Genomic DNA, 23,456 nt, shown 5'->3' on the forward strand with positions numbered 1-23,456 from the left:
CCAAGTATAAATCTCTTTCTATGGTACTCACAATTACCCAATGGGATATTATTATCTCCATTTATAGATTTTAAAATACTAGGGCAGAGAGATGAACTAATCTACCCAGTCACGTGTTACTTAGCAATGATAAATGACTCCTCCCCACCCCCACAAAAAGATCTGGACCTATTGCAAGCCGCTTTGGGATTTATTCCTAGACCCCTGAGACTTCTCTGGTGAAGCCTGAAAAGCACAGGACAGAATGATCTCCAGAGTCCAGCTCAAGCACTCCTAAATCAATTTTAACTATATCAGTGGATTAAAGTTGTCCTCCTGGTGCCCCTGGCGGATGAAAGGGGCTGGGGAAGCTTTGCGGGGTTTCCGGGGGTTCAGGTGATCCTACTTCGGCCGAGGGCGTCCTCTACCTAGACTGCCGCCTCCCTCACAGCCCGGTATTTCCAGCCGGCGTCGCTGGCACTTCCTCGTTCCCGCGCGCCCCAGGCTTAGCTTGCAACGCCCAGCTCCGGCGCTGCTCAGGCGGGAGGGGGCCAGAGGGGAGATGTCGCAACCCTCTCCCTCCCTCTTTCCCCGCCTTGGCATTCAGTCACCTCCCAGATGAGCCCGCTCGCAGAAGGCTGCGGGCCGCGGGGTGCCCGGCATGTCCCCTGAGTGCGCGCAGGCGGCGGGCACTGCGCCCGTGCGCAGCCTGGAGAGGGCCAACCGCACCCGTTTCCCGTTCTTCTCCGATGTCAAGGGCGACCACCGGCTAGTGCTGAACGCCGTGGAGACCGTGGTGCTGGCACTCATTTTTGTGGTGTCGCTGCTGGGCAACGTGTGCGCCTTGGTGCTGGTAGCGCGCCGACGGCGCCGCGGCACCACCGCCAGCCTGGTGCTCAATCTTTTCTGCGCGGACCTGCTCTTCACCAGCTCCATCCCGCTCGTGCTGGTGGTGCGCTGGACGGAGGCCTGGCTCCTGGGCCCGGTTGCCTGCCACCTGCTCTTTTACATGATGACCCTGAGCGGCAGCGTCACCATCTTCACGCTGGCGGCAGTCAGCTTGGAGCGCGTGGTGTGCATCGTGCGCGTGCAGCGCGGCGCGCGGGGCCCTGGGCGGCGGGCGCGGGCCGCGCTGCTCGCGCTTGATCTGGGGCTACTCGGCGATCGCGGCGCTGCCCCTCTGCATCTTCTTCCGCGTCCTCCCGCAGCGGTTACCCGGCGCTGACCAGGTGAGCGCCGCGGTGTGCGCACCGGGCAGGTGTCCGGGAAGGGCTGGCAGGCGGAATTCGACGGAGACGGTGATCTGGGAATGATCATTAACAAAAACAACAAAACAATAATAGGCCATTTGTGCATTTAATAGTTGTGTCACCGTGCTCGATACTGTTAAGTTTTACCTGTTAAATTTCACTATGACCCTACGATGTAGATTACATTAAACGCCCGCCAAAACGTTGTGAGTGGAGTCCCCAAAATGCTTGTAAGGTGCACTATTGCGAGGTTAATGGAGTAACGGGGGCTTAACGGTTAGACAGACGGAACTTGGGAGACCTGGAATGACTGATCACATTATAGTAAATTCTGCTTTCTCGCAGTACTTATTATCATACGTATTTACAGATGAGGAAGCCAAGGTACGCAGAGAGTGAATTGCTCAGAGTATCTCACCCTTAGTGAGAGGAGGAGCTGACATCGTGCTCAGCAGATTCGGTGCGAGGTGAATGAGGGTCTTGCTTTGAGAATCGCGGGCATGTGTGTGTGGATGGGCCGGAGAGAAAGGGCCTTGGAGACCCAGAGACCCCAGACCTGGTGCTGCCTCTACAGGGGTTGTCACTTCCTCTCTGGAGCCTCAGTTTTTCTAACTGCAAAACGGAAGGGATTAAACTGGAGGGATTAAATTATACCGCGGTATCTTACCCTGGGGGTTTTGGATGAAGAGTGACTTCAGAGTATCCTGGGCGCCCGAAATATTCCGAAGATTCTCAAGTCTGAGCCCCTGAGCTTTACTCGGGCGGCGCACCCAGAGATGCCATTAGGATCTTTGTGGGATAGAACAAAGCTTCTGCTTTGTTCACGACATTGGCTCGAGTCTGCTCCAGTCCCACGGTCCGGAATTGCGGGCGCGGGTCTGCTCTCCTTGGTGTGCTGCGGTGCGACTGCAGGCAGGGCTTGCGCGTGCGGAGATTCAGCCGAAACCCCAGACCTGGACAGAGGCCCGCGATTCTGGCTGTTATCCCGGCGTTAGGTTCTGTGCGCCTCTCGGGGAGGGACAGGGACAGAGGTCTGTGAGCCCCACCGGAAGGCGCCTGGGGGGCGGGGGTGGAGGGGGAGTACTATTTCAGGTACACTTCTACTTAACCGGCAAATGACACTAAAAAACGAGGCTCTTGTCACCTCCCAGCCAACAACCCAGACTAAAACTGCTTGCTGACGTGGACACAGGGGTTGTTTGAGTCAGAAGGCCTTCGCACAGAGGCAGGACCTTCCGTGCCTTGCCACTCTGTATTTTACCCCAGGTATGGCACCTGTGGGGGCTGGACCCTCCACAGCTCTTCAGGGATGGCGGGAGTTTTACCGTAAGATGCCTCTGTGGAGTTTCGCGTTGGGGTGACCTTCCTTCAATCCTTTTGGGGCTGGGCACACACACCCCTCTTATTATTTTACTGCAGATACACCACTTTGGTCTTAAGAGCCTTTGGAGAGGGAGAGAGTGGGCCAGAAGATTAGGGATAAGTGAGCTGGCTGCGCGAGCCATGTTCCCCAAGGTGGAACTTGTGAAACTTGTGATGAAAACCTGGGACAGTCCTTTCCAGCCCTCCATCCTCTGTTGTTTTCCCTACCTGCTCCACACTAACAACACACACATACCCACACCTCCCAACAAACAAATCTCCTGGTTCCTCAAGGGCTATGCCCTGAACATGTAGGAAACGTCTTATTTTATAGGTGGGTCGACTGAGGCTCTGCAGTTAAAGGAATAAGTTGAGAAGAATGAGAATTGGGGTGGGGGGGAAGGGAGGGGGAGCATTAAAAAAAAGAGACAGAGAAGGATCTAGTCTAGACTGAACTGAGAGTCAAATTTAAAATTAGCAAAGACTTGTTTTCTCAATCCTCTACTCCCAACTTCCTGACTCTGCCTGCCCCCTCCCACTTGGACACTAAATATGGAGGTTTTGGATGGGGGACATTTTCCTACCCAAACCACCAGCTCAGAGAACTAACTAAACCCAGGCGCAGACTGGCTCCCTCCCCTCCAGAAGAACAGGCCAGGGAGACAGTGTCTCTCAGAGTTTTCCGCTTATCTGAACTCCACCCCTGGTCAAACCCAGTCCCCAGGAACGTGGTTATCTTTGTCCATTTGGACAGTGGGTGCCCAGCAGTCAGGGTAATTAGACTCTCGCAAACTTAGATGAAATGGTAGACATTCTAGAAAACGCTAGATAATTTGGTATTAGGAATGCAGATTTTGGAGTCAGATGATCTGAGTTTGATTCCCATCCCTGCCGTTTAGGAGCTGTGAGACAGAGGCAAGTGGTCTCATCTCTCTTATACCTCACTTTCCTCATTTGCAAAATGGGCACAGTAGCAATTTTACCCTTATTAACATCGTGGTGACTATCTTTAGTAAATGAACTAACACCTGGCACACACAGAGTTAATCACTCAAGAGTTGCCAGCTATTATTAGTCTCCTTATCTTTGGTTATAAATATTTTAAACATTTTTCAAACAGTATAATTCTTCTGATTGCTAGAAAATAAAAGACTGACATTAAAAACAAACAAGCAAAGAAAACACTGCCATTTTAGGAGAGTGGACACATCCTAGCAACTTAGCCATCTCAGCCAGGTCATCCCAGCCTATTCCAATAGGATTCCTGTCTGTGCGTGCTATGGTCCCAGCAGGGCGTGACCCTCATTGGCAGGTGGGGAGGACTGTCCACCCTGGGCAGAGTGTGCTGCCCATTTATTCTGCAAACATTTACTGAGCACCCCTCCCTCCTGACCCCACCATGAGTCACATGACCAAAACACTGTCCTTCTCTCCAAGGAGGTGCATGTAGGTCACCCAGCTTCTGGTCTCAGACCCTGGCACAATTCAGTAACCTCACAGTAACCCCACGAGTGGGTGTTCTCATGTTTATTTTCTGAAGGAGAAGATGCCTAAAGTCACAGGATGAACAAAGGATGGAACTGGAAGTTAGCCAGGGTCTGTTTGTCCCTCCAGGATCCTCTCCCATGAGTTCACACTTCCAGAGGAGTGCTTGGTCACACTGCTCTCTGCCCTGTCCGGGTTTCATTTCAGGCCAATAATGCCGTTGTGTCTCTACTGCGTGTGGACTGACTGAGGAGACAAGTTTGCTTACGTTTGCTGATATTAAAGGATACTTTTAAGATACAGGAAAGTAAGTCCATTTCTTGCATGGGTATGTTCTTTCTTCTCAGCTGGGAAGCTGAGAGGAGTGGAGATATAGAACTAGGATGCCTAGTTTCTTAAAACAACCTTGAGGTCTTCCATCTTGTTTGAAGAGGTGGGGCAGGGAGAATTATTTACAAAGGGATCCCCAAGGGTGTTCCAGGAAAAGTCATTAGAGAAGCTGACAAGAAACAGCTGAAATCAGGTGGCCTTTGCAGATGAGTCAGCTGGTGGGGGGAGGGACCAGCTCTTGAGCAGTAGATAGATGTCCCCCAGTCTCAGGGGAGTCTTCCTGGAAAGCCATGAGTGACATGGGGGACTGGAGCGGCGTTACAGCAGAAGAAACAGCCCACATGTTTGCATGAGATGCAGCTGGAAGGGTGGCTGGAGGCCAACTAGAGAAGGGCCAGGTACATACCCTTTAGGGCATTGGGACTTACAAGGTGAGAGATGGCTGGGTCTTGGGGGGCAATGAGAAAGAGCTTGTGGTGAGTTGCATAGCTGTTAAGACAGAACCTAGGAGTTCCCTCTGAGTGGAGAGAGAAGAAGGTGGAAGGGCAGCTGTCAGGTATCTGACAGCTTGGAAAATGGAGGCTCTGTGCCTGGATACTATGATGCAGGAGGTGGAATCATTGGGGTATGACACTGGAGGCTAGGTGTGCCTGTGAAGCATCCTATAGAGATGCTCTTGGGGTGGGGAGGCCAGTCTGGGGTTCAGCGGAACACTGGGCTGAAAAGAGTAGATGGCAGCAGCATCTGCAAAAAGCCACCGTGGAAGTGGATGAGACTGCCAGGGGGACACAGAGATTGGGATGGGAATACAGGTCACCCCCAAGCACATTTCACACTATTGTACCTGGCCTCCCACCTACATCCTTTCTGATTGGGACATGGAGCTCCAGCCTCCTTTTTTCTCTTGGCCAAAGCCCCATCCTCACAGGCACAGTTGACACGACCCCTCCTGGATGCCGCGTTCTTGGTCACTCCACAGTCCCATCACCGGTAGCCCTCTGGGCACTTCTGGTTCACTGCTGTGAACTGTACTGAAGTTTGTTCAGTTTGTACTGAAGTTTCCTAGTGCTTTTCTCCCTCCCTGACTGCACCGCAGCCTCCTGGCCCATTCCCTCAGTGGCCTCTCAGTGGCTCAGCCACGGTGGCTTGAGTCAGTGAGTGGTTGGACAAATAGATTGCAGGACACCGTCACCAGCTGAGCCAACGCCGCTTGTGTGGCTCAGTAGGAAAGGAGACCCAGTGCCTTTGGTTTTCAAATTTCCTTCTTAAAATCAGAAAACATTTTAAATGTGCAGAAAAATTACAGAGAATATTCTAATACTCACGCCCCAACCTTCCAGATTTGACTGACTGCCAAACTCCTTTACAAGTCACAGCCTCTGAGAATATCTAGAAGCAAAATGACTTATGTCGAATGGACTTTCCCACAGAAACAAACTTATAACACCATGTTAGGTCTTGGACTGTGGGCCTGGTGCCTGTTCTTTTTTTTTTTGAAATGATGATAAATACTGCATTTAACCAATGACACCATATAAAGCTTTCTAGAGTACATGTAATTAGTCATTTAGTTCACGCAAGCCACCCTCACTGTCTCTTAGTTCATGGATGAGGGTGCCTGGCAGAGTTCTTATCTTACTTCCTTACACACTCCTATCTGGAGTGAGAGCCACGATCAAAAAGTCAAAGAGCATCTTCATTAGTGTCACGGAATTTGAGAGTCTTGAGAGTCTGGGTTCGTTGTGTTTGTTGAAAAAAAAAAAAACCTGTTCAGGTTTCTCAACTATCATGGTAATTTGTATTTCATATTTGCTCATCATTTCTCTTACAAATAAACTTTTACTGCCATTTTTTCCCTCTTGTAAGAGTCACATAGACATATTATAGAAAATTTAGAAAATTCACATAAGTCAAAAGAGTAAATATAACTTGAGTCCCACCTAGAAATAGACACTGTTAATTTTCTGGAGTGTATCTTTCCAGTCTTTTTTTTTCCCCCACATGCCTATTTTAATGAGCACAAGAAAATGACGGAAGCATCATTGTGTTACAAATGCCCACTGAGTCACTCAGTGATGAGAAGCCTTTATCTGTCTTTTCTGAGCATTTCTTAACATCTTCACCTTCCAATCACTGAGCATAATTATTAGCAAAATATTAAAATTTACCTGGTACTCATTTGTGCAAGAAAATCTGAAGGAAAATTTCTCAATATTTTGAATCACGGGGGCTTACATACTTGACATATACCATTCCTGCATCAAGTGTCTGTGTGCTTGGCTTCTTTTGGTCTTTTTTATTTTTAATTGGATTTCCAGTCTTTTCTATGCTTCTCTGTGTGGGTGGATACCTGTACATTCACACCTACACATTTTCCTCAACATGAGGCTGATACAGGCATATTATTTAAAGATCTATATTTCCCCCCTAATTTAGAAGGAACACCTTGTTCTATCATTACACATTCTTCTACAAATTCTTTTTAAGCCTGAAGAAAGTAGGGCAGACATTCTGGAGAGGGTTTTTGGAAAGAGTTTGGGGTCTCTTGGGGGTTTTAAGAAATGGTTCTGGGGTCATCTGTTTCTCTGTACATTTTCCCATCACAGGCGTAAGAATTGGAGACTAAGTCCCACTCAGGGCTGGAATCTGTTTCTCCTGATAGCTGCTTCAACATATCTGTTGATATGTGTTGCCCACCAGTGTACCCGGAGTGAGGGGTCCCTGGTGGGGGGAGGTCTGAGTACAAGCAAAGGTTGCATGGATTTCCCAAAGAACTGTGGTCACTGCACTGCCAATATTCAGAAGATCCATGAGAGATACAGATTTCTTTCCAACTACCAAAATGTAGACAGCTCTAATAAACTTTCTTACATCAGGTGTGCACAGTGGGGTGAGGATAGAATAATAAGTTTCTAGAATATTCAGTGCATTTGCAAGTCATCTGAATCAAATAGGAAAAGGAAGCAACATTCTCACCCCAACTGCACCCCCCATCTCAAGGTAGGAAATGCTAGTCACTCAGTCATGTCCAACTCTTAGCAATCCCATGGACTGTAGCCCTCCAAGGGTCCTCTGTCCATGGGATTTCCCAGGCAAGAATGTTGGAGTGAGTTGCCATTTCCTTCTCCAGGGGATCTTCCCGACCCAGGTATCAAACCGGGGTCTCCTGCATGGCAGGCAGATTCTTTACCATCTGAGCCACCAGGGAAGCCCACCTTAAGGCATAAATATAACTAAATCATTCTTCCCTGCCTGACTTGCTTTAGAGTTTTCTTGGTAGATCCCTGGATATCCTTTATAACCACTCAGATCTTTGAAGATGATTAAAAAGGACTATATCTTTAGTGTTTTAGACTAATATTTTAGGGGAATGTTTCTAAGCCTTAGTTCCCTCCTCTGTGTATTTGGGGAAAATAACTATGCACTTCAAAAAAGGCTGTATTGAACATTCAATAAGATAATGTGTGTAAAGTGTTTCCTGGCCAAGAATAAATGCTCAGTGAATTTCAGATGTTACTATTGTTTGTTAATACCAAACAGGAAAAGGGGTGATTACTTGATTGTATTTTGAGTTCAACCACGCAATTTTGATACATGTTGCTGCTGCTGCTGCTAAGTCGCTTCAGTCGTGTCTGACTCTGTGCGACCCCATAGACGGCAGCCCATCAGGCTCCCCTGTCCCTGGGATTCTCCAGGCAAGAACACTGGAGTGGGTTGCCATTTCCTTCTCCAATGCATGAAAGTGAAAAGTGAAAGTGAAGTCGCTCAGTCGTGTCCAACTCTTAGGGACCCCATGGACTGCAGCCTACCAGGCTCCTCCGTCCATGAGATTTCCCAGGCAGGAGTACTGGAGTGGGGTGCCATTGCCTTCTCCTTGATACACATTAGAAAATGATAAAAATTCTGTCCCTTTGCTTAGTCTCCGTTGTTGATGTTTAGTCACTAAGTCATGTCTAACTCTTTGTGATCCCATGGACTGTAGCCCTCCAGGCTCCTCTGTCCATGGGATTTCCCAGGCAATAACACTGGAGTGGGCTGCCATTTCCTTCTTCTCAAGGACCAGTGTCTCCTGCATTGGAGGCAGCTTCTTTACCACTGAGCCACCAAGGAAACCCTTTTCTTAGAATAACATTCAATAAATGTTGGTCAAATGAGTGAATGATGCTGTGGTTGATGATACTGCTTTTGGACAGTGGTTAAGATGTCCTGTCCACCAAAAATCAATAATGTGGTCTTTTCACAGAGAAAGTGTTCTTCAAAATTTGTTCTATGTGTTTGGAAGTGTGTAGGGCTCTTGTTTTCTAAATAGTTTTGTCCTATAGTCAAGCAGATGCTGGAGATTTGTGTTTGGGAGGATGGATAGATAGATGGAAGTCTTTTCCTTAACCTATTTATTCGTTGGAAGAAATTATTGTAGTAGCTCTTGGTAACTATCCAGTGAGTTCCCAAAAGGTTTTGGGGTTTGTAATTAGTGTCAAACATTTGAATTCAACACAATGTAGCGATAGCAATAGCAGCGAGGTCACAAACTTACACACTCTTCCGTCCCATCTCAGTGGTTTTACCTCTTTAGCTGATGTCTGCAGCTGCACCTTCGCTTCACGCCTGTTGGGTGCTTCCCTGCAGGAGAGGAACACGAGGACAGAGTTCCCGAGTCTGGGCTCCAGCACAGTTCTGGAGTAAGCCATGACTGCCTTGATGCAGTTTAGACATTTGAACATCCCCCAAACGAACACTTAATGCCCTAATGGAGACTGTTGCCTTCAGCAGTGTGACTATACTGAAACCTCGCTCCTGGTTTTATATGTTTGCGTGTAGCACATCTCTTCCAATCTATGTAAACTTTCAGGGGTCAGATTTTTCTCCTGTAAAATGAAGGATTTGGAAGAGAAGCCTCAATGGCTCTTTGCAGCTCAGTCCAAGGAAGTAGAGCACTGAACCCGGGGTCATGCCTTTGGACACGATCCGTGTGATGGAGCCATGATCCAAAATCACGCCTAGGTCTCCCAGCCTTGGGACCCTGAGGCTCATGTGCCTCCACTGGAGAATGGGAATAATAATCACAGTGATTCTGAGGCAAATCACGGTTTGAGGCAAATGACTTGTCAGTGGGGTTGTGTGGGCAGTAGAAGGGATTCTAGGGTTTCTTATCATACCAGTTGTGTGACATCAAAACAGAACAGCGTAACAGTGCCAGATAACCTCAACTGGGCTTGAGCTAAAGGCCAAATAAGAACCCCACGTTAAATGACCTTCTCTTCCTTTTTGTATGTAGGAAATTTCGATTTGCACGCTGGTTTGGCCCAGTATTGGCGGAGAAATCACCTGGGACGTGTCATTTGCTATTTTCAACTTCTTGGTACCAGGACTGCTTATTGTGATCAGTTACTCCAAAATTTTACAGGTACGTTTGCTTCAAACCCAGTGGCTGAACTTCATTCGGGTTCAGATGGAATCTTAGCATTTCTAGGTCAGAAGTTACCTTAGAATTCACATCAGCCCAATCCTGGCTCACTCCCCAGATCCATCCCTCTAAGGGACAAAAGTGTGGTATTTTTAAAAAGTTTTATCTTTGTGATTGTTATAATTATTGTTTTTGCTGATCACTAAGGTAATATAACTCATTATAAAAAATTAAAGACATAGAAATATGCAACACAGATACTAAAAATCTTGTCTACCCCCTTTGTTGGCAGTTTAAAGAATTTTTTTTTCAGGTTATATTTTATTCATTTATATATATACATACTTATATGCAATGTGAACATGTATATGTACATGTGTGTACATATAAACATACACACACACACATATATATATACTGAACCATATAAAATGGTCAACTATTAAGTATCAACTATTTCCATGGTTCAACCATTTTATTTTCAGATTTGAGATAATGCTTTCTACTTTGCAACTTCCTTTTTTTTTTTTTTGCAACTTCCTTTTTTGATGAGGACTATATCGTGACATCTTTCTGTATCAGTTCCTGTACTCTGCCTCATTATTTGCAATGACTTCATGGTCCTCCATCATACAGATGTGACATAATTTATTTTATGAGCTTTTGGGTTGGGTTGTGTCATTGTTTCCCTATCACAAACAGCAATGTGGCAATAAAGAATGTACACTTTTAAAAACTGTAATTGAAGTACAGTATAAACACAGAAAGCATATACACACAGCTCACAAACTGACCACACTCCTAGAAGCAGCTCCCAGAAGCTGAACCTCACCAGAAGCCCCGCCTGTCTCCATCCATTGCTGCCCTTCACACCCAGGGCTTGTGCCTTTCGTAAGTGCACTGAAACAGGAAATGATTTCCTCCTTCAAGTGTGACTATGTACAGGGATGTAAAAAAAGACCTGCCAGCCCTTGAGGCAGCACATTTGCATATGAGATGCTGGCCCAGGCAAAGGAGGCGTCTGCCTGTGTTCACGCTCACTTTAGAAGGTTTAATACAAAACCTCTGAGTCCTCTCCAATGTTTTACAGTTGTTGAATCTTGGTTTTATAGCATATAGTGGGTCATATGGTAAATGAGCATACTGAAGTGGGGCCCTTAGGTCCTGCTTGCTGTCTGGCCACTTTTATGGCCCTTTCTTTGTAGCTAAAGATCTGTGACCTGCTTAGAGGTTTAGAACCCCAAACCGAGCCATCTTCCATCTGAGTCTTGTAGTCCTTGGATTCTGTGAGAGAGGACCACCACGTTCATCCCTAGGCTCTTTCCCACCAGTTGGCTTGTGACCCATTTAAGTGACGCTCCACCTGCGGCTTGTTCAAGGGTGTGAGGCAGATTCAAGCCTGGCATTGAGGTCTACAAGGTGCTTACAGTGGGAGTCTGGCATGTATAAATGCTCTGTGAGCTTTAGTTACTATCATTATGTTAAAAGAAAAAAGCGAGGGAAAAAAGAGAAATGTAGATTGCAGTTTTTTTTAAGGTTTATTTATTTACTTATTTCTGGCTGCACTGGGTCTTTGTTTCTGCACTCCAGCTCTCTCTAGCTATGGTGAGCAGGGCTACTGTTCATTGTGGCGTGCGGGCTTCTCACGGAGGCGGCTTCTCTTGTTACAAAGCACGGGCTCCAGGCGTGTGGGCTCCATAGTGGCGGCGCTTGGGCTTAGTCGCTCCACAGCACGTTGGATCTTCTGCGACCAGGGATCGAACTCATGTCCCCTGCATTGGCAGGCGGACTCTTAACCACTAGACCACCAGGGAAGCCCTGTAGAATGAATTTATTTAAAAAAAAACATTTTTTTTTTTTTTTAACAAGCGGTGTTTACACGTGCCAGGAACTCGTCTACTCCTAACCGGAATTACTGATGAGGAAACATAGGCATAGAGAAGTTAAGTAATTTATGAAAGCTCACACAGCTCATAAGCAGCCTTATCATGACATAAACCTAGCAGTCTGGTTCCAGAGTTCCAACACTTTAATTCTTCAGACGTTTGTCGAGGATCTGCTGTGTGAAGTGTCGGTGTGGGGGTGGAGAGTGGTCAAGAGCAGGTCACAATCTGGAAGGAGCTTTAACACAAGAAAAGGAAGGGGGAGACACAATTTTCACTGCTCTGCAATGCAGTGAAACCCATGCTGAGGCTTTGTGTGAAAACACTTTGCAAATTGTTAAAAGAGAAAAAAGAGGGAAAACGGAGAAAGGCAAAGGGCTGTAAAAGACAAAAGGATGTAAAAGAAGGAGACCTGAGAGTGTTGTTTTAACAACCAGTCCTGAATCTGCCCCTTACTTGCTGTGTGGCCTCAGCAAGTTACTTACCTTCTCCGAACCTCAGTTCCCTCGTCTGCAAAATAATGATCAAAAGTCCAATAGTTTCAGATTTTGGTGAGAGACATAGGAGTTACTCATGGTGCGACTGTGGTGAGTGTCACACCTGCTTGTAGCAGGGGATGAAGAAATTACTGCTGCTGTTAATTGTTAGGCAAGGCTGCTCCTCTCATCCTCTCACAGCATGCTAAGAGGAGGTACTGCTGAGATTTTTGAGAGAATGAACAGCAGGGCCCAGATTTGGGGCAAGGCAGGAACTAGGATCTGGTGGTGGGGCTGGGCTGGTTGGTTGGCTGGGGGAGGGCTGGGCAGATGCTGGCGGGGGCATCCATGTCTCCTGCTTGGGCGGTCGCACCCCTGAGCCCCGAAGAGGCTGAGAGGGCTCCGATCTGCCTCTATTCACTTGGGCCTCACACTACTCAGCCGCCTTCTGAAGAAGGATGACTTCTCTGGAAAGGTTTCCCACCCCCTCCATCTTCTCCTCATGCCAGGGCTCACCTGGAAATATCCTTGAGCCCTGAGGAGTTGGGGGAGGGGTCCTCTTATCCGTCCACATGTAACTGCAATTCCAGACACTGCGCGGAGAAACCCATGGCCAGCCTTCCGTTCTTCCCATCACAGATCCCAAGACGGCTCCTGGATGAATCAGATTGTCCGCTGTGACTCACAGTTATGAAACGGTGTTCCGAGCAATGAGTCAAAGATGTGATTTAGATCCCATTACTTCCCTCACACACTCAGGAAAAGCTAAAACTCTCTGCTCAAGGCCCTGTGTGATCTGGCCCTTGCCTGCCCCTCTCTCTCACCTGTCTTCTCCCCCCATCTCCCTTGTGTCCTTGGGGCTGTTCCTCACATATGCCAACACGCTCTGCCTCAGGGCCTTTGCACCTGCCATTTCCTCTCCTGGATCTCTACCCCCAGGCTTCTGTGTGGGCCACGCTCCTCTGCTCAAGAGACTCTTCTCCAGAGAGTCCCCCTCATTCTCTAGTCCCTCACCCTGATTTCTTTTCAAAGCACTTCCAACCGTGTCATATTCCATATGTGCATTTTTATTTGTTTATCGTCTGTCTTGCCCATTAGAATGCAAGCTCTCCAAAGGCAGACACCTCATTTTGTTTACCGCTGTAGTCCTGTTCTTAAAACAGAGCCTTGATTATTCACTGTAGGGGATCAATAAACCCTTACTGAATGAGTAAGAAACAAACTTTGATCACCCTGAAAGGGCCAACAACACCTTCTTCTTTGGGGCAGTGGGAAAACCACAGGACAAAGAGTCATAAGATACAGATTCTAGTCCAAGCTTTATTACTGCGTGACCTTAGAAAAGTCACTTGATGAATGTGGGCCTGTTTCCTCTGGAGCCAAATGGGTCCCAGGGCATTGTTTAACATGATAAAATGAGAGTGCAGATATTATGTTTCGAATAGACTGCTAGACTTTAATACGAAAGAGGTAAAATGTGATTTTGAAAATCGCAACATTCATGCAAATATAAGACTTTCAGAAAATTACTTTCCACTCCACTGGTAAAACTGCCTGTTGCCCCTTTCCCAGGAGGACTATGACATGTGTCCTCATTTTGCACCTGTGGGCAACTTGGAAGCAGATGAGCTTCCAGGTGGAGAACCCAGCAGAGCCTCCTAGCTTGCATCTCTCTCTCCCTCTGAAGATATTCATAACTGAGAGACTGAATCAGCCTTTTTGCCGAGCTTTTTCTGTCAAGAGTGTAACTCTGGAAAATCAATTGAATAACAGTGTTAATTAGCTATATTTATAGAGACACAATTAGCATATCATTTGGAGCCACAGGACAGGTAACTTTGCCAGCAGCCCTACCTCACACCTGTCACTTCTAACTCTTAACTAACTCAAGCACTGTCTCAAGGCCTGAGAGGTGTTGCTCTTTTTTTTTTTTTATTAATTAATTTGGTTGTGCTGGGTCTTCATTGCTGTGTGGGCTTTTCTCAAGTTTCAGACAGTGGGGCTATTCTTTAGTTGCAGTGCACAGGCTTCTCATCATGGTGGCTTCTCTTGCTGTGAGTTCTAGGATGTGTGGGCCTCAATAGTTGTGGCTCCCAGGTTCTAGAGCAGAGGCTCAATAGTTGCAACACACGGGCTTGGTTGCTCTGCAGCATGTGGCATCTTCCTGGATCAGGATTATATCTCCTGCATTGGCAGGCGGGTTCTTCCCCAGGGAGCCACCAGGGAAGCCCAAGGTGTCTGTTTCAAATCATCCTGACTTCTATTCCTCACAAGCAGTGGGATGTGTTCTAAAGGAAGGGTTCCATTATCTTAGAAAATGCTGGATTAATCAAGGTTAAGTGGGCTTCTTTGCTGCAGGCCTTTTCAGAGCCTTTATTATGCTAACAAACTTTGAGAATCTCCAACTCCAGAACAGAGTAGGCAGCACTGCTAAATCTGACTGCAGACTGCCTTTTCCCCACAGAGCTCTCTCTGGGCTGGTGCTCCACGTACCCTCCTTTGAGCACAGCTACTTTCAAGTCCTGCTTTGGGTTGCTGGCTTGCCCTGGCTGAGCGTTGAGAGCAAGCTTCATCCAGGTTCTTCATTTCCGGGGCTGCTCCCACTGCTCAGGGCAATGGCCTTTTCCACGCTCTGCCTCCCTAGATTCCTCTTGCCTCCTGACTCAGGCGTGCTCTACATCTCCAGTGGCTTTTTCCAATCAACAGTTTCCCAGGGTAATAGTCTCCAGGCCACTCCCCAGTGCCTTTGATCAAGCTGACCTTGCTCACGGGTGGGGCTTGGTTTATACTGTCACCCAGTAACCAGCACCATGGCAAGATGAGACGCTTCCAGGATTTGTGGGACAGCTTGTAGGTTTTTTGGTCCCCTCCCTTCCCTCCTATACTCCCCACACCAAACACTAGAGTGGAAGTGCAGAATGGGCAGGGCTCCCTTGCTTCTTGCTGTGCATCCAGCACCTATAAGAGTGCTGCCCACAGAGTAGGGGCTTAATAAAGTATATGTTGAAGAGAGAGTGAGTGTCTGGCCTGAAGTTGGAAAACCTTTACCTAGCTCAGGGCTTAGAAGAGAGAGGAAATCCCTTTCAGCTAAAGGTGAAGGTGTTAGGTAGTAAGCACATGGCCCTTCCTTTCCCCATGCTTGGCTGTCATTCCTTAGCTTTGGGCCTGCTGGCCTGTGATGGAAGAAGAGGTGGGCCCTCTGGAAAGATGGAGTCTGTTGTCTAATGATCGGGAGGGTGTGGATTGACCAAGCAACCCCCAGAGGAGACCCAAGGGGCTGGAGCTGGGTCACTGGGAGTGACCACCCCCACACTCACCTGTCTGCAGCCATGGTCTGGTGGCATGGGATGGGGAGAAGCTTCGCTCAGTCATGGCCTTCAGATGCTCAGTGAATGCAAAGGCAGCAAGTCAGACAATTTAAAAGCGACTCTTCAAAGGACTGGGGGAAAACCCCAAGCCTATTGTCTTAGATGCCTGCTGCTGCTGCTGCTACTGCATTGCTTCAGTTGTGTCTGACTCTGTGCGACCCCATAGACGGCAGCCCACCAGGCTCCGCCGTCCCTGGGATTCTCCAGGCAAGAACACTAGAGTGGGTTGCCATTTCCTTCTCCAGTCCTAGATGTGTAGTTCTCATATTTTAGAGATTGAGAAGCACCTAAAGAGTTAATGAACAGTGCGCATTCCTGAGGCCTCTCGGATCCACAGAAGTGGTGTCTGAAGGGGAGCCCACGTATGTGCACTCTATTAAGCGCCAGTGACCCTGATGGGGGCGGCTGTGGGCCACGTTCCTGGGAGCTCTGTCCTCTGTTCTGGAAGCTGCAGGATGTCCCAGGCAGTGAAGAGCATTCCCCCTGAGGTGTGCTTCTCCACCTTGACCTTGAGACCGTGAGCAAGTGACTTTACCTTTCAGAGCCTAGTCTCTTGCCCCCCAAATAACAGAACATACCTGAGAGGCTTGTTTTAAGGATTAAAGTTAATCCTCAGATGTTAATCGAGCATTTAATTTGATCTAAAAGTACATCAAGCATTTAGTGTGATGTCAGAGACACTTTAAAGCCTGAATGAAAGTTGGTTAGTCATGTCATCTAAAGTAGGGAAGGGAGCAGGGGAGGAGCCACATTTGATTATAATGGGCCCATTTTCCTTCTCACTCCCTCAAAGCTGTGGGAACTGTGGATGGAAGGAAATGGTAGCATCAGTCGGTGCTAAAAAAAGAGCCAACCACATATTCACTTGGCTCATGAGTCAGTCTGTTTCGCTGTCTGCTCATAGTCATTGTCAGGCCCTTGCCAGAGCCCTGGACCACAGAAGCCACAGGGCGGCCCAACCCCCAGGGAGCTGCAGCCTGTGGGACTCAGAGGTAAGAATGATGCTTCAACATCTACCAGAGAATATGTGGCAAGTGCCATGTGAGCACCTGAAACAAAGCATTGCAGGATGCCAACGGGAGGTAGACCAGGATGTTCCCAGCTTTAGAACTTGGAGTTACAGGCTGGACAGAAGGACTGCTACTGTTGGAGATATTAGAGGGTGGGAAGGAGTTAGTTTAAGCATGGACAGACTGCCAAGGTTTGCAGTCCAGCTCTGCAGCTGCTTAGCTGGGTACTGCTGGGCAATCTCCTTAACCTCTTTGAGCCTCAGTTTCCTCCTCTGTAAAATGGGGATCATCAAAGTACATAAGTCACAGAATCATTGGGAGAATTTAGAGAGATAAGCCAAGTGATAGGCACAGAGGCTTGGCACATAAGAAGTTCTCAATAAATACGAACTTTCATTTACATCATTCACTCAAAAACCTTCTAGGGAATTCCCTGGTGGTCCAGTGGTTACTCTGTGCTTTCAGTGCCAAGGGCCTGGGTTCAATCCCCGGTCAGGGAACTAAGATCTGGCAAGCCACGTAGTTTTGGCAAAAAAAAAAAAATCTAAAAGACACTTGGCAGAGCAGTGTGGACAGCACTAGCAACGAGGCTGCTGCTTGAAGCATCCTTGTGTGCCCACCAGGCTGCACTTAGGCTATTCAGAAGTGGTACCATTTTGCCTGGAGCCCTTCCACCTTGGGCAGCTGTTACCCTCCCAAGTCTACCATCCAAGATCTCAGATTAACCAGCTTTCACCTGAACACATATTCTAATTTTGATTCTACACAGCACCTTCCAGCTTGGATGTGCCAACATGACTTCTAGCATGTGGGTCTCAGATGGTGGGTCACATCTCCTGAGCAACAGCCGCACTGCGGAGCACAAGAGCCAGGAGGAAGGCAGCCCTGTTGGAGCCATTTATGGTATCACTAACGATATCACTAATCTTCAGGTCAGCTGAGCTGGATTTTCCCAGATGGTGGCTTTAGCCATTTAGCATCGGTGGAGTGAACTTCAACAAGCTATTCAAATTTCTTGAGATTCAGTTTCCTCATCTCTGAAGTGAAGATAGTAATAGTACAAATCCAAAGAGCAGTTGTGAAGATGAAATGTGATAATTTATAAAATAAATGTATAGCCCCGTGCCTGGCACACAGGGAGCTTCCATAAAGCGTGGTGATCACAATTCCTGTCATTCATGGTGGGAAGGAAGGGGTTCTGTCCATTCAGTGTCTGTTGCCCAGATCAAAACTACTGCACAGAAGCAATTGCATGTAACCATAAAACAATTAAAATGGCTATCCTTTAGCTGAGGAGGGCGCTACAATCCACTCCACTATAGAATCCCATGGACAGAGGAGACTGGTGGGCTATAGTCCACAGAGTTTCACAGAGTCAGACACGACTGAAGCAACTTAGCATGGCACAGCATGTCCTTTAGCTAGTTAGAAGCATTCTAAAGAGAATATTTTAAGCCATTCAGATCTTAGAGTGAATCTGGCCCCAAATTTGAATGAATCTAATTACTTTCTAATTGTTTCACTTCTTGAGATTCAAGAATCATAGGGCAATGGTTGTAGGAAGGCCAGGGCAGAGCTAACGATAAGACTTTAGGCCATTAAAATGTCCAGACATGTAAGCACTCTTTGTGTGGCCAGAAGACTGCTCCTGCAGGAAAAGCAGAAGGACACAGGGCCAGACTAAGCAAAGGAAAGTTAGCAAGCACCACGAATGTGGTAAGACATCCAGGGTTGGATCTCTTCCCTAGGACAGAGGTCGTAGACTAGAGCAGAGCATGTCAGGCTAGTAGGTCCAGGGCTCCACTGGGCTAACTGCACCAGCCTACCCCCCACTCCCACCCCAGCCTCTCCTCTCAACCCCCACCTCTTGGCACCCCCAAAGCTGAGCAAGTGATACAGGAGGGCAGGCCTCCTGCTTTCTGGCTGTACTTAGAGGACAACTAGAAATAGGTGGAAGGGCAGGACACTGTAAGTATGCCCAGAGCCTGAGCACTGGGCTCTTTGGAACCTCTGGGGAGGTCAGGCCAGCCCACCGCCCTGTGCCTGGAAGGCACAGTTAAACGGCAGCCCCACCGCCTCTCTCAGGGACTCGGCTTCTGTAGGGTTTTTGCTCCCTGACATGAATAGTTCCACAGCTCCTGTTGTCAAAGTACTTTGGCTAAATCCTCTCTCGGGGGCCTGTTGCCCACCCTGTAGAATGAAGGGTTGGGTAGGCCTTGGCTACTCAGAGTGTGGTCCTTGCAAAGTCAGAATCTACATTTACATGAAGTGGGGCGGAAGGCCTCACCGGCAGAGTGAAGTCTGAGCAGTGCTACTCCAACTCTGCGCAGGCCCACCCAGCGCCAGTACTCTGGTTCTGAGATGTTATGAAACATTTGTCTCTTCCAAAAATACTAGTTTTACATGGGACAGTGGGATGAGAGGACATGCAGGGCTTTATTTTAATCTGGTCAGCTTGCCTTAGTTGATGGACCATTTCCACATGCAAGGCTGCCCACTGCCAACCAGTAACCAGCCTCTCTGACCGACACTGAAGCAAAACCCTCTAACTGAACAGAACAGACTGGACAGAAGACCCAGACAGCAGTGCCTGCAAGGGCTCCTGACAGAAGAGTCCAGAACACCCTTCTGAACCCACATCACCAGAGTAGCCTGCTTGCCTGCAATCCCTCTGCTCTAAAGCTGACCCTGCTCGTTAGTACAAAATATTAGAGATCCTTGCAGTTCCCACTCTTGGGAATTTATTCTACTGATATTGCATCTAGGTGTGCAAAGATATGTACAAAGATATTAATCCTACCTGTTGTCATCTCTCACCTGGGGGTACAAACAGGAAATGGTTTCAGTTTTTCAACACATGTCACTAGCAGTGATCCGACCAGTTCTTCTTTCTTACTGGGAGCAGGAATCTTTAAGGACACCTCAATTTGATTTCAGAACTTTCTAGTCACCTTTTTGGATATGCCTGCTTGTTTCAAACAATGTATCTGAGGGCCAGTTTAAAGCTTCCCCATCTCTAGAGCACAGAACGGGAATTGTGGGGTGGGTGTGTGGAAGGGGGAAGGAAGCGCTGTTCTGTCAGTGACTCCCATCTCCCTCACAGACAAGGAACCTGCCTGCTTGCCCGTGTGAGGGGATTGTCTCTCTCTGCTGGCAGTTTCCTCTGGTCTCCATATAGCTGCTGGTGGTGCCAACAGACCTTCATGATGGGGAGATGGTTCCCAAACAGCTTGTACTTTTGAGCACATACTGATTTTATATACTCAATTACTTAACACTTTCAGAAACAGAAATAACGGGAGAGATGTGTATCTTTATCTGTTTGGGCTGACATGACAAATTACCACAGACTGGGTGGCTTATAAACAATACCCTCCAAGCCCCACCAAAAGTATTTCTCCATTTCTGGAGGCTGGAAGTCCAAGATCAGGATCCAACATGGTGGGATCCTGATGAGAGCGCTCTTCTGGGTTGCAGACTAACTTCTCTCTGTCTTCACAGGGTAGAAGGGCTGAAGGAGCACTCTGGGGCCTCTCATAAGGGCACTAATTCCCATGATGAGGGCTTCTTCCCTTAACCTAATTGGGGCAGCTCCTAATAACAGCTCCTCATAACATAGCCTTGGGGGTTAGCTTTCAACACATGGACTCGGTGGGGACACATTCAGACCACAGCAGTGTGCTTCTGTGAATGATCACACATCTCTCTTCCAGACCCTCCCATTCTGGCTTTTCCAGGTGGGGCTAATGGTGAAGAACCTGCTTGACAATGCAGGAGATGTAAAAGACGTGGGTTTCATCCCTGGATTGGAAAATCCCCTGGAGAAGGGCATGGCAACCCACTCCAGTATTCTTGCCTCAGAATCTCCATAGACAGAGGAGGCTGGCGGGCTACAGTCCATGGGGTCGCAAAGAGTCGGACATGACTGAAGCGACTTAGCACAGCACACACAGTACATCAACACTATTTGCAGCATGGATTTACTTCGGCCTTATTCTCAGGAGGCCAGCTGCCCCATTTCTCCAGCACATCCTTAGTGCAGGAGGAGAGTCAGGCCTCTGAGGAGGGAGCCCTCTCCGCACAAAGCTCCAAAGCCAAACAGCCCCAGTGCAGCGAGGATGGCAGATTCCAGCTCCTGGGGCTTCTCTGGTCCTCCTAGAGCGACACCCGCTGATGTCCTGCTGTAAACCGTGGCTCTGGCTCTGTTTTGTGTTCCTGCAGATCACGAAGGCTTCCAGGAAGAGGCTGACGATGAGCCTGGCCTACTCGGAGAGCCACCAGCTGCGCGTGTCCCAGCAGGACGTCCGGCTCTTCCGCACCCTCTTCCTGCTCATGATATCCTTCTTCATCATGTGGAGCCCCATCATCATCACCATCCTCCTCATCCTGATCCAGAACTTCAAGCAGAACCTGGTCATCTGGCCGTCCCTCTTCTTCTGGGTGATGGCCTTCACGTTTGCCAACGCAGCCGTCAACCCCATTCTCTACAACATGTCCCTGTTTAGGAACGAATGGAGGAGGTTTTTTCACTGCTGCTTCTTCGCGGAAAAGGGAGCCATGTTGACAGACACGTCTGTCAGGAGAAATGATCTGTCTGTTATTTCCAGCTAGTTCATTTTTCTCTACAGGCATCTGTGTGTCCCTCTCTGGCCAGCCGTGGTGTGTTTTCAAAGGGAGATCATTTCCATGACCCTCAGCACCAGGGTACCGGCTCTCAGAAAATGTAACCTATGCAAATGCCCATTTTCAGCACCAGTAAATTAAGGGGTGATCATTCAGTATAACAGTTTTATCCTGTATAGAAAGATTTGCTGTGGGTTCCTTTTCGATGTGAACTTCTTCAATGTGGAATATGATTAAATGTATTAATTTTTGTTTGTGACTATTCAGCCATCTCATCTCCTGTTTGTAAAGCCACGCTGTGCAGGTTTCTGAAGTGAGGCTTGGACTCATGACTCGGTCTTCTCCAAAGAGTCACGGCCACCCTCGCTCCCCACCCTGGACCTGCAAGGCCGCAGGATCATACATCAATGTGAAGAGTGCTTGAGGAGTTTCCAAGGAACAAGAATTTAATTTCCGAGGAATGAAAGGTGACTTTGTTCGTCATTGATAAGAGGAGAAGCTTTGTCATGAAGTCACAGAGGAGGTCGGATGACTCTAACATTTGAAAGTCAGAGCAGGAGTGACTCCCTTCATTGGTACCTGTCAGATGCCTCTTAAGCACGTGCTGTGGTCAGTGTTCTTGGTGGGAATACAGCAGTGAACCAGACAGCCATGGACCGTGTCCCCATGGAGCTCACTTACCTTCCAGATGGGGCAGAGAAACACCAAACGTGGCAATAGATCACATAGTGTTACAGAGCGAATTAACGTTATGAAGAAAACGGGACAGTGATGACAATTTAGATGGAGTGGGGAAGGATCTGGGAAGACCTTTCTGAGGGTGATATTTGAGCCAAAAGGGCAAACCACAAGAAGGAACCAGTCACGTGAATCCAGGGAATGAGGCTTTGCAGACGGAGCAGACCCTGGTGCTGGTGCAAAGAGGCTTGTGTGCTTGTGGGACAGAAAGACCGGTGTGCACAAAGCGAACTATTGACTGAGCTTCCTCTAGGCCAGGCCCTGTCGTTGAAACCAGAACAGAGGGATGCTCTGCTGGAGGCCATCAATGGAGACGAGAGGGGTTACAGGGCTGGCTTATACCGGGCTAGGGAGTCTACCATCAATATTTGTTCTGTGTTCAGTGGGCAGCCACTGGAGATTTGCATTTGGATGCGGATATGACCTGCTATTTGTTTTTAAATACTCTTGTTGCCCTGTTCAGGAAATGCACTTTGTGGAGCAAGAATGAAAATGGACACCAGTTAGCCAGCTGCCAAAGTAAAGAAGGAAGATGGGGAAGTTGGAGGTGGATGACATTGCTGTTGTTGTTCAGTCATGTTCAACTCTTCACGACCCCATGGACTACAGCATGCCAGGCTACCCTATCCCTCACCATCTTCCGGACATCAATGGGGGGTTGTGAGAAATGATCTTGGGCATACTTTGGGAAGGTAGAGCAAACATGACTTATTGATTGACAGGATACAGAATGTGAGGGAAAGAGAGGATTCAACAGAGACTCCTGACAGCCACAGGATGGAGGGCAGGCAGCACAAATGGGGAAGGCTAGGAGAATGAGTCCATTCTAAAGTAGATCAGTCCTGGGTGTTCATTGGAAGGACTGATGTTGAAGCTGAAACTCCAATACTTTGGCCACCTGATGCAAAGAGCTGACTCATTTGAAAAGACCCTGATGCTGGGAAAGATTGAGGGCAGGAGGAGAAGGGGATGACAGAGGATGAGATGGTTGGATGGCATCACCGACTCAATGGACGTGGGTTTGTGTGGACTCCGGGAGTTGGTGATGGACAGGGAGGCCTGGCATGCTGCAGTTCATGGGGTTGCAAAGAGTCGGACATGACTGAGCGACTGAACTGAAGTGAGGAGGATGAGAGGTAGAAGAACCAAGAGTTTCATTTGGGGCATCTGCATGTGCAACCCCAGTGAGAACCAAATGGAGAGCCGGTAGGTGGAGGCAGGGCTGTGGGGTACAGGCCTGAAGATCAGTGTTGGGAGTCATCAGAGTGTTTGCAGATCTATGGTTTTATGAAATAAAAAGAGAAGAAACCAGAGCCAGAGAGAACCCAGGGACACGCCAGCACTCGGAAGCTGGGAGAATGGCTGGAACAGTAGCTCGGGGCCTGGTGCACAGTACGAGAGCACCAATCTGTGTCACCAAGGAAGCTGGAGCCAGTAGTTGTCTTTGCTGGTGGAATTTCTTAAGCAGCTCACTTTCAAAGTAAGATTTATCACAAGCTTGAGGACAAGAGGACAGGGATCCTTTGTTCATCTTTAGTTAATAAATTT

General features: G+C 48.0%; 1 protein-coding gene across 1 annotated transcript; it reads left to right on the forward strand.

Annotated features, from left to right (window-relative positions):
* The first annotated feature begins 217 nt into the window (after positions 1 to 217).
* On the forward strand, positions 218 to 21,449 carry FFAR4 (free fatty acid receptor 4). The gene is given in 4 exon segments (NM_001328657.1): positions 218 to 1,120; positions 1,122 to 1,208; positions 9,682 to 9,830; positions 20,747 to 21,449. Coding segments are annotated over 4 exon segments (1,128 nt in total). The 5' UTR covers positions 218 to 640; the 3' UTR covers positions 21,159 to 21,449.
* The last annotated feature ends 2,007 nt before the right edge of the window (positions 21,450 to 23,456 follow it).

The sequence above is a fragment of the Bos taurus genome, chromosome 26, assembly GCF_002263795.3.
Source record: "Bos taurus isolate L1 Dominette 01449 registration number 42190680 breed Hereford chromosome 26, ARS-UCD2.0, whole genome shotgun sequence".
In the NCBI taxonomy this organism is placed as follows: domain Eukaryota; kingdom Metazoa; phylum Chordata; class Mammalia; order Artiodactyla; family Bovidae; genus Bos; species Bos taurus.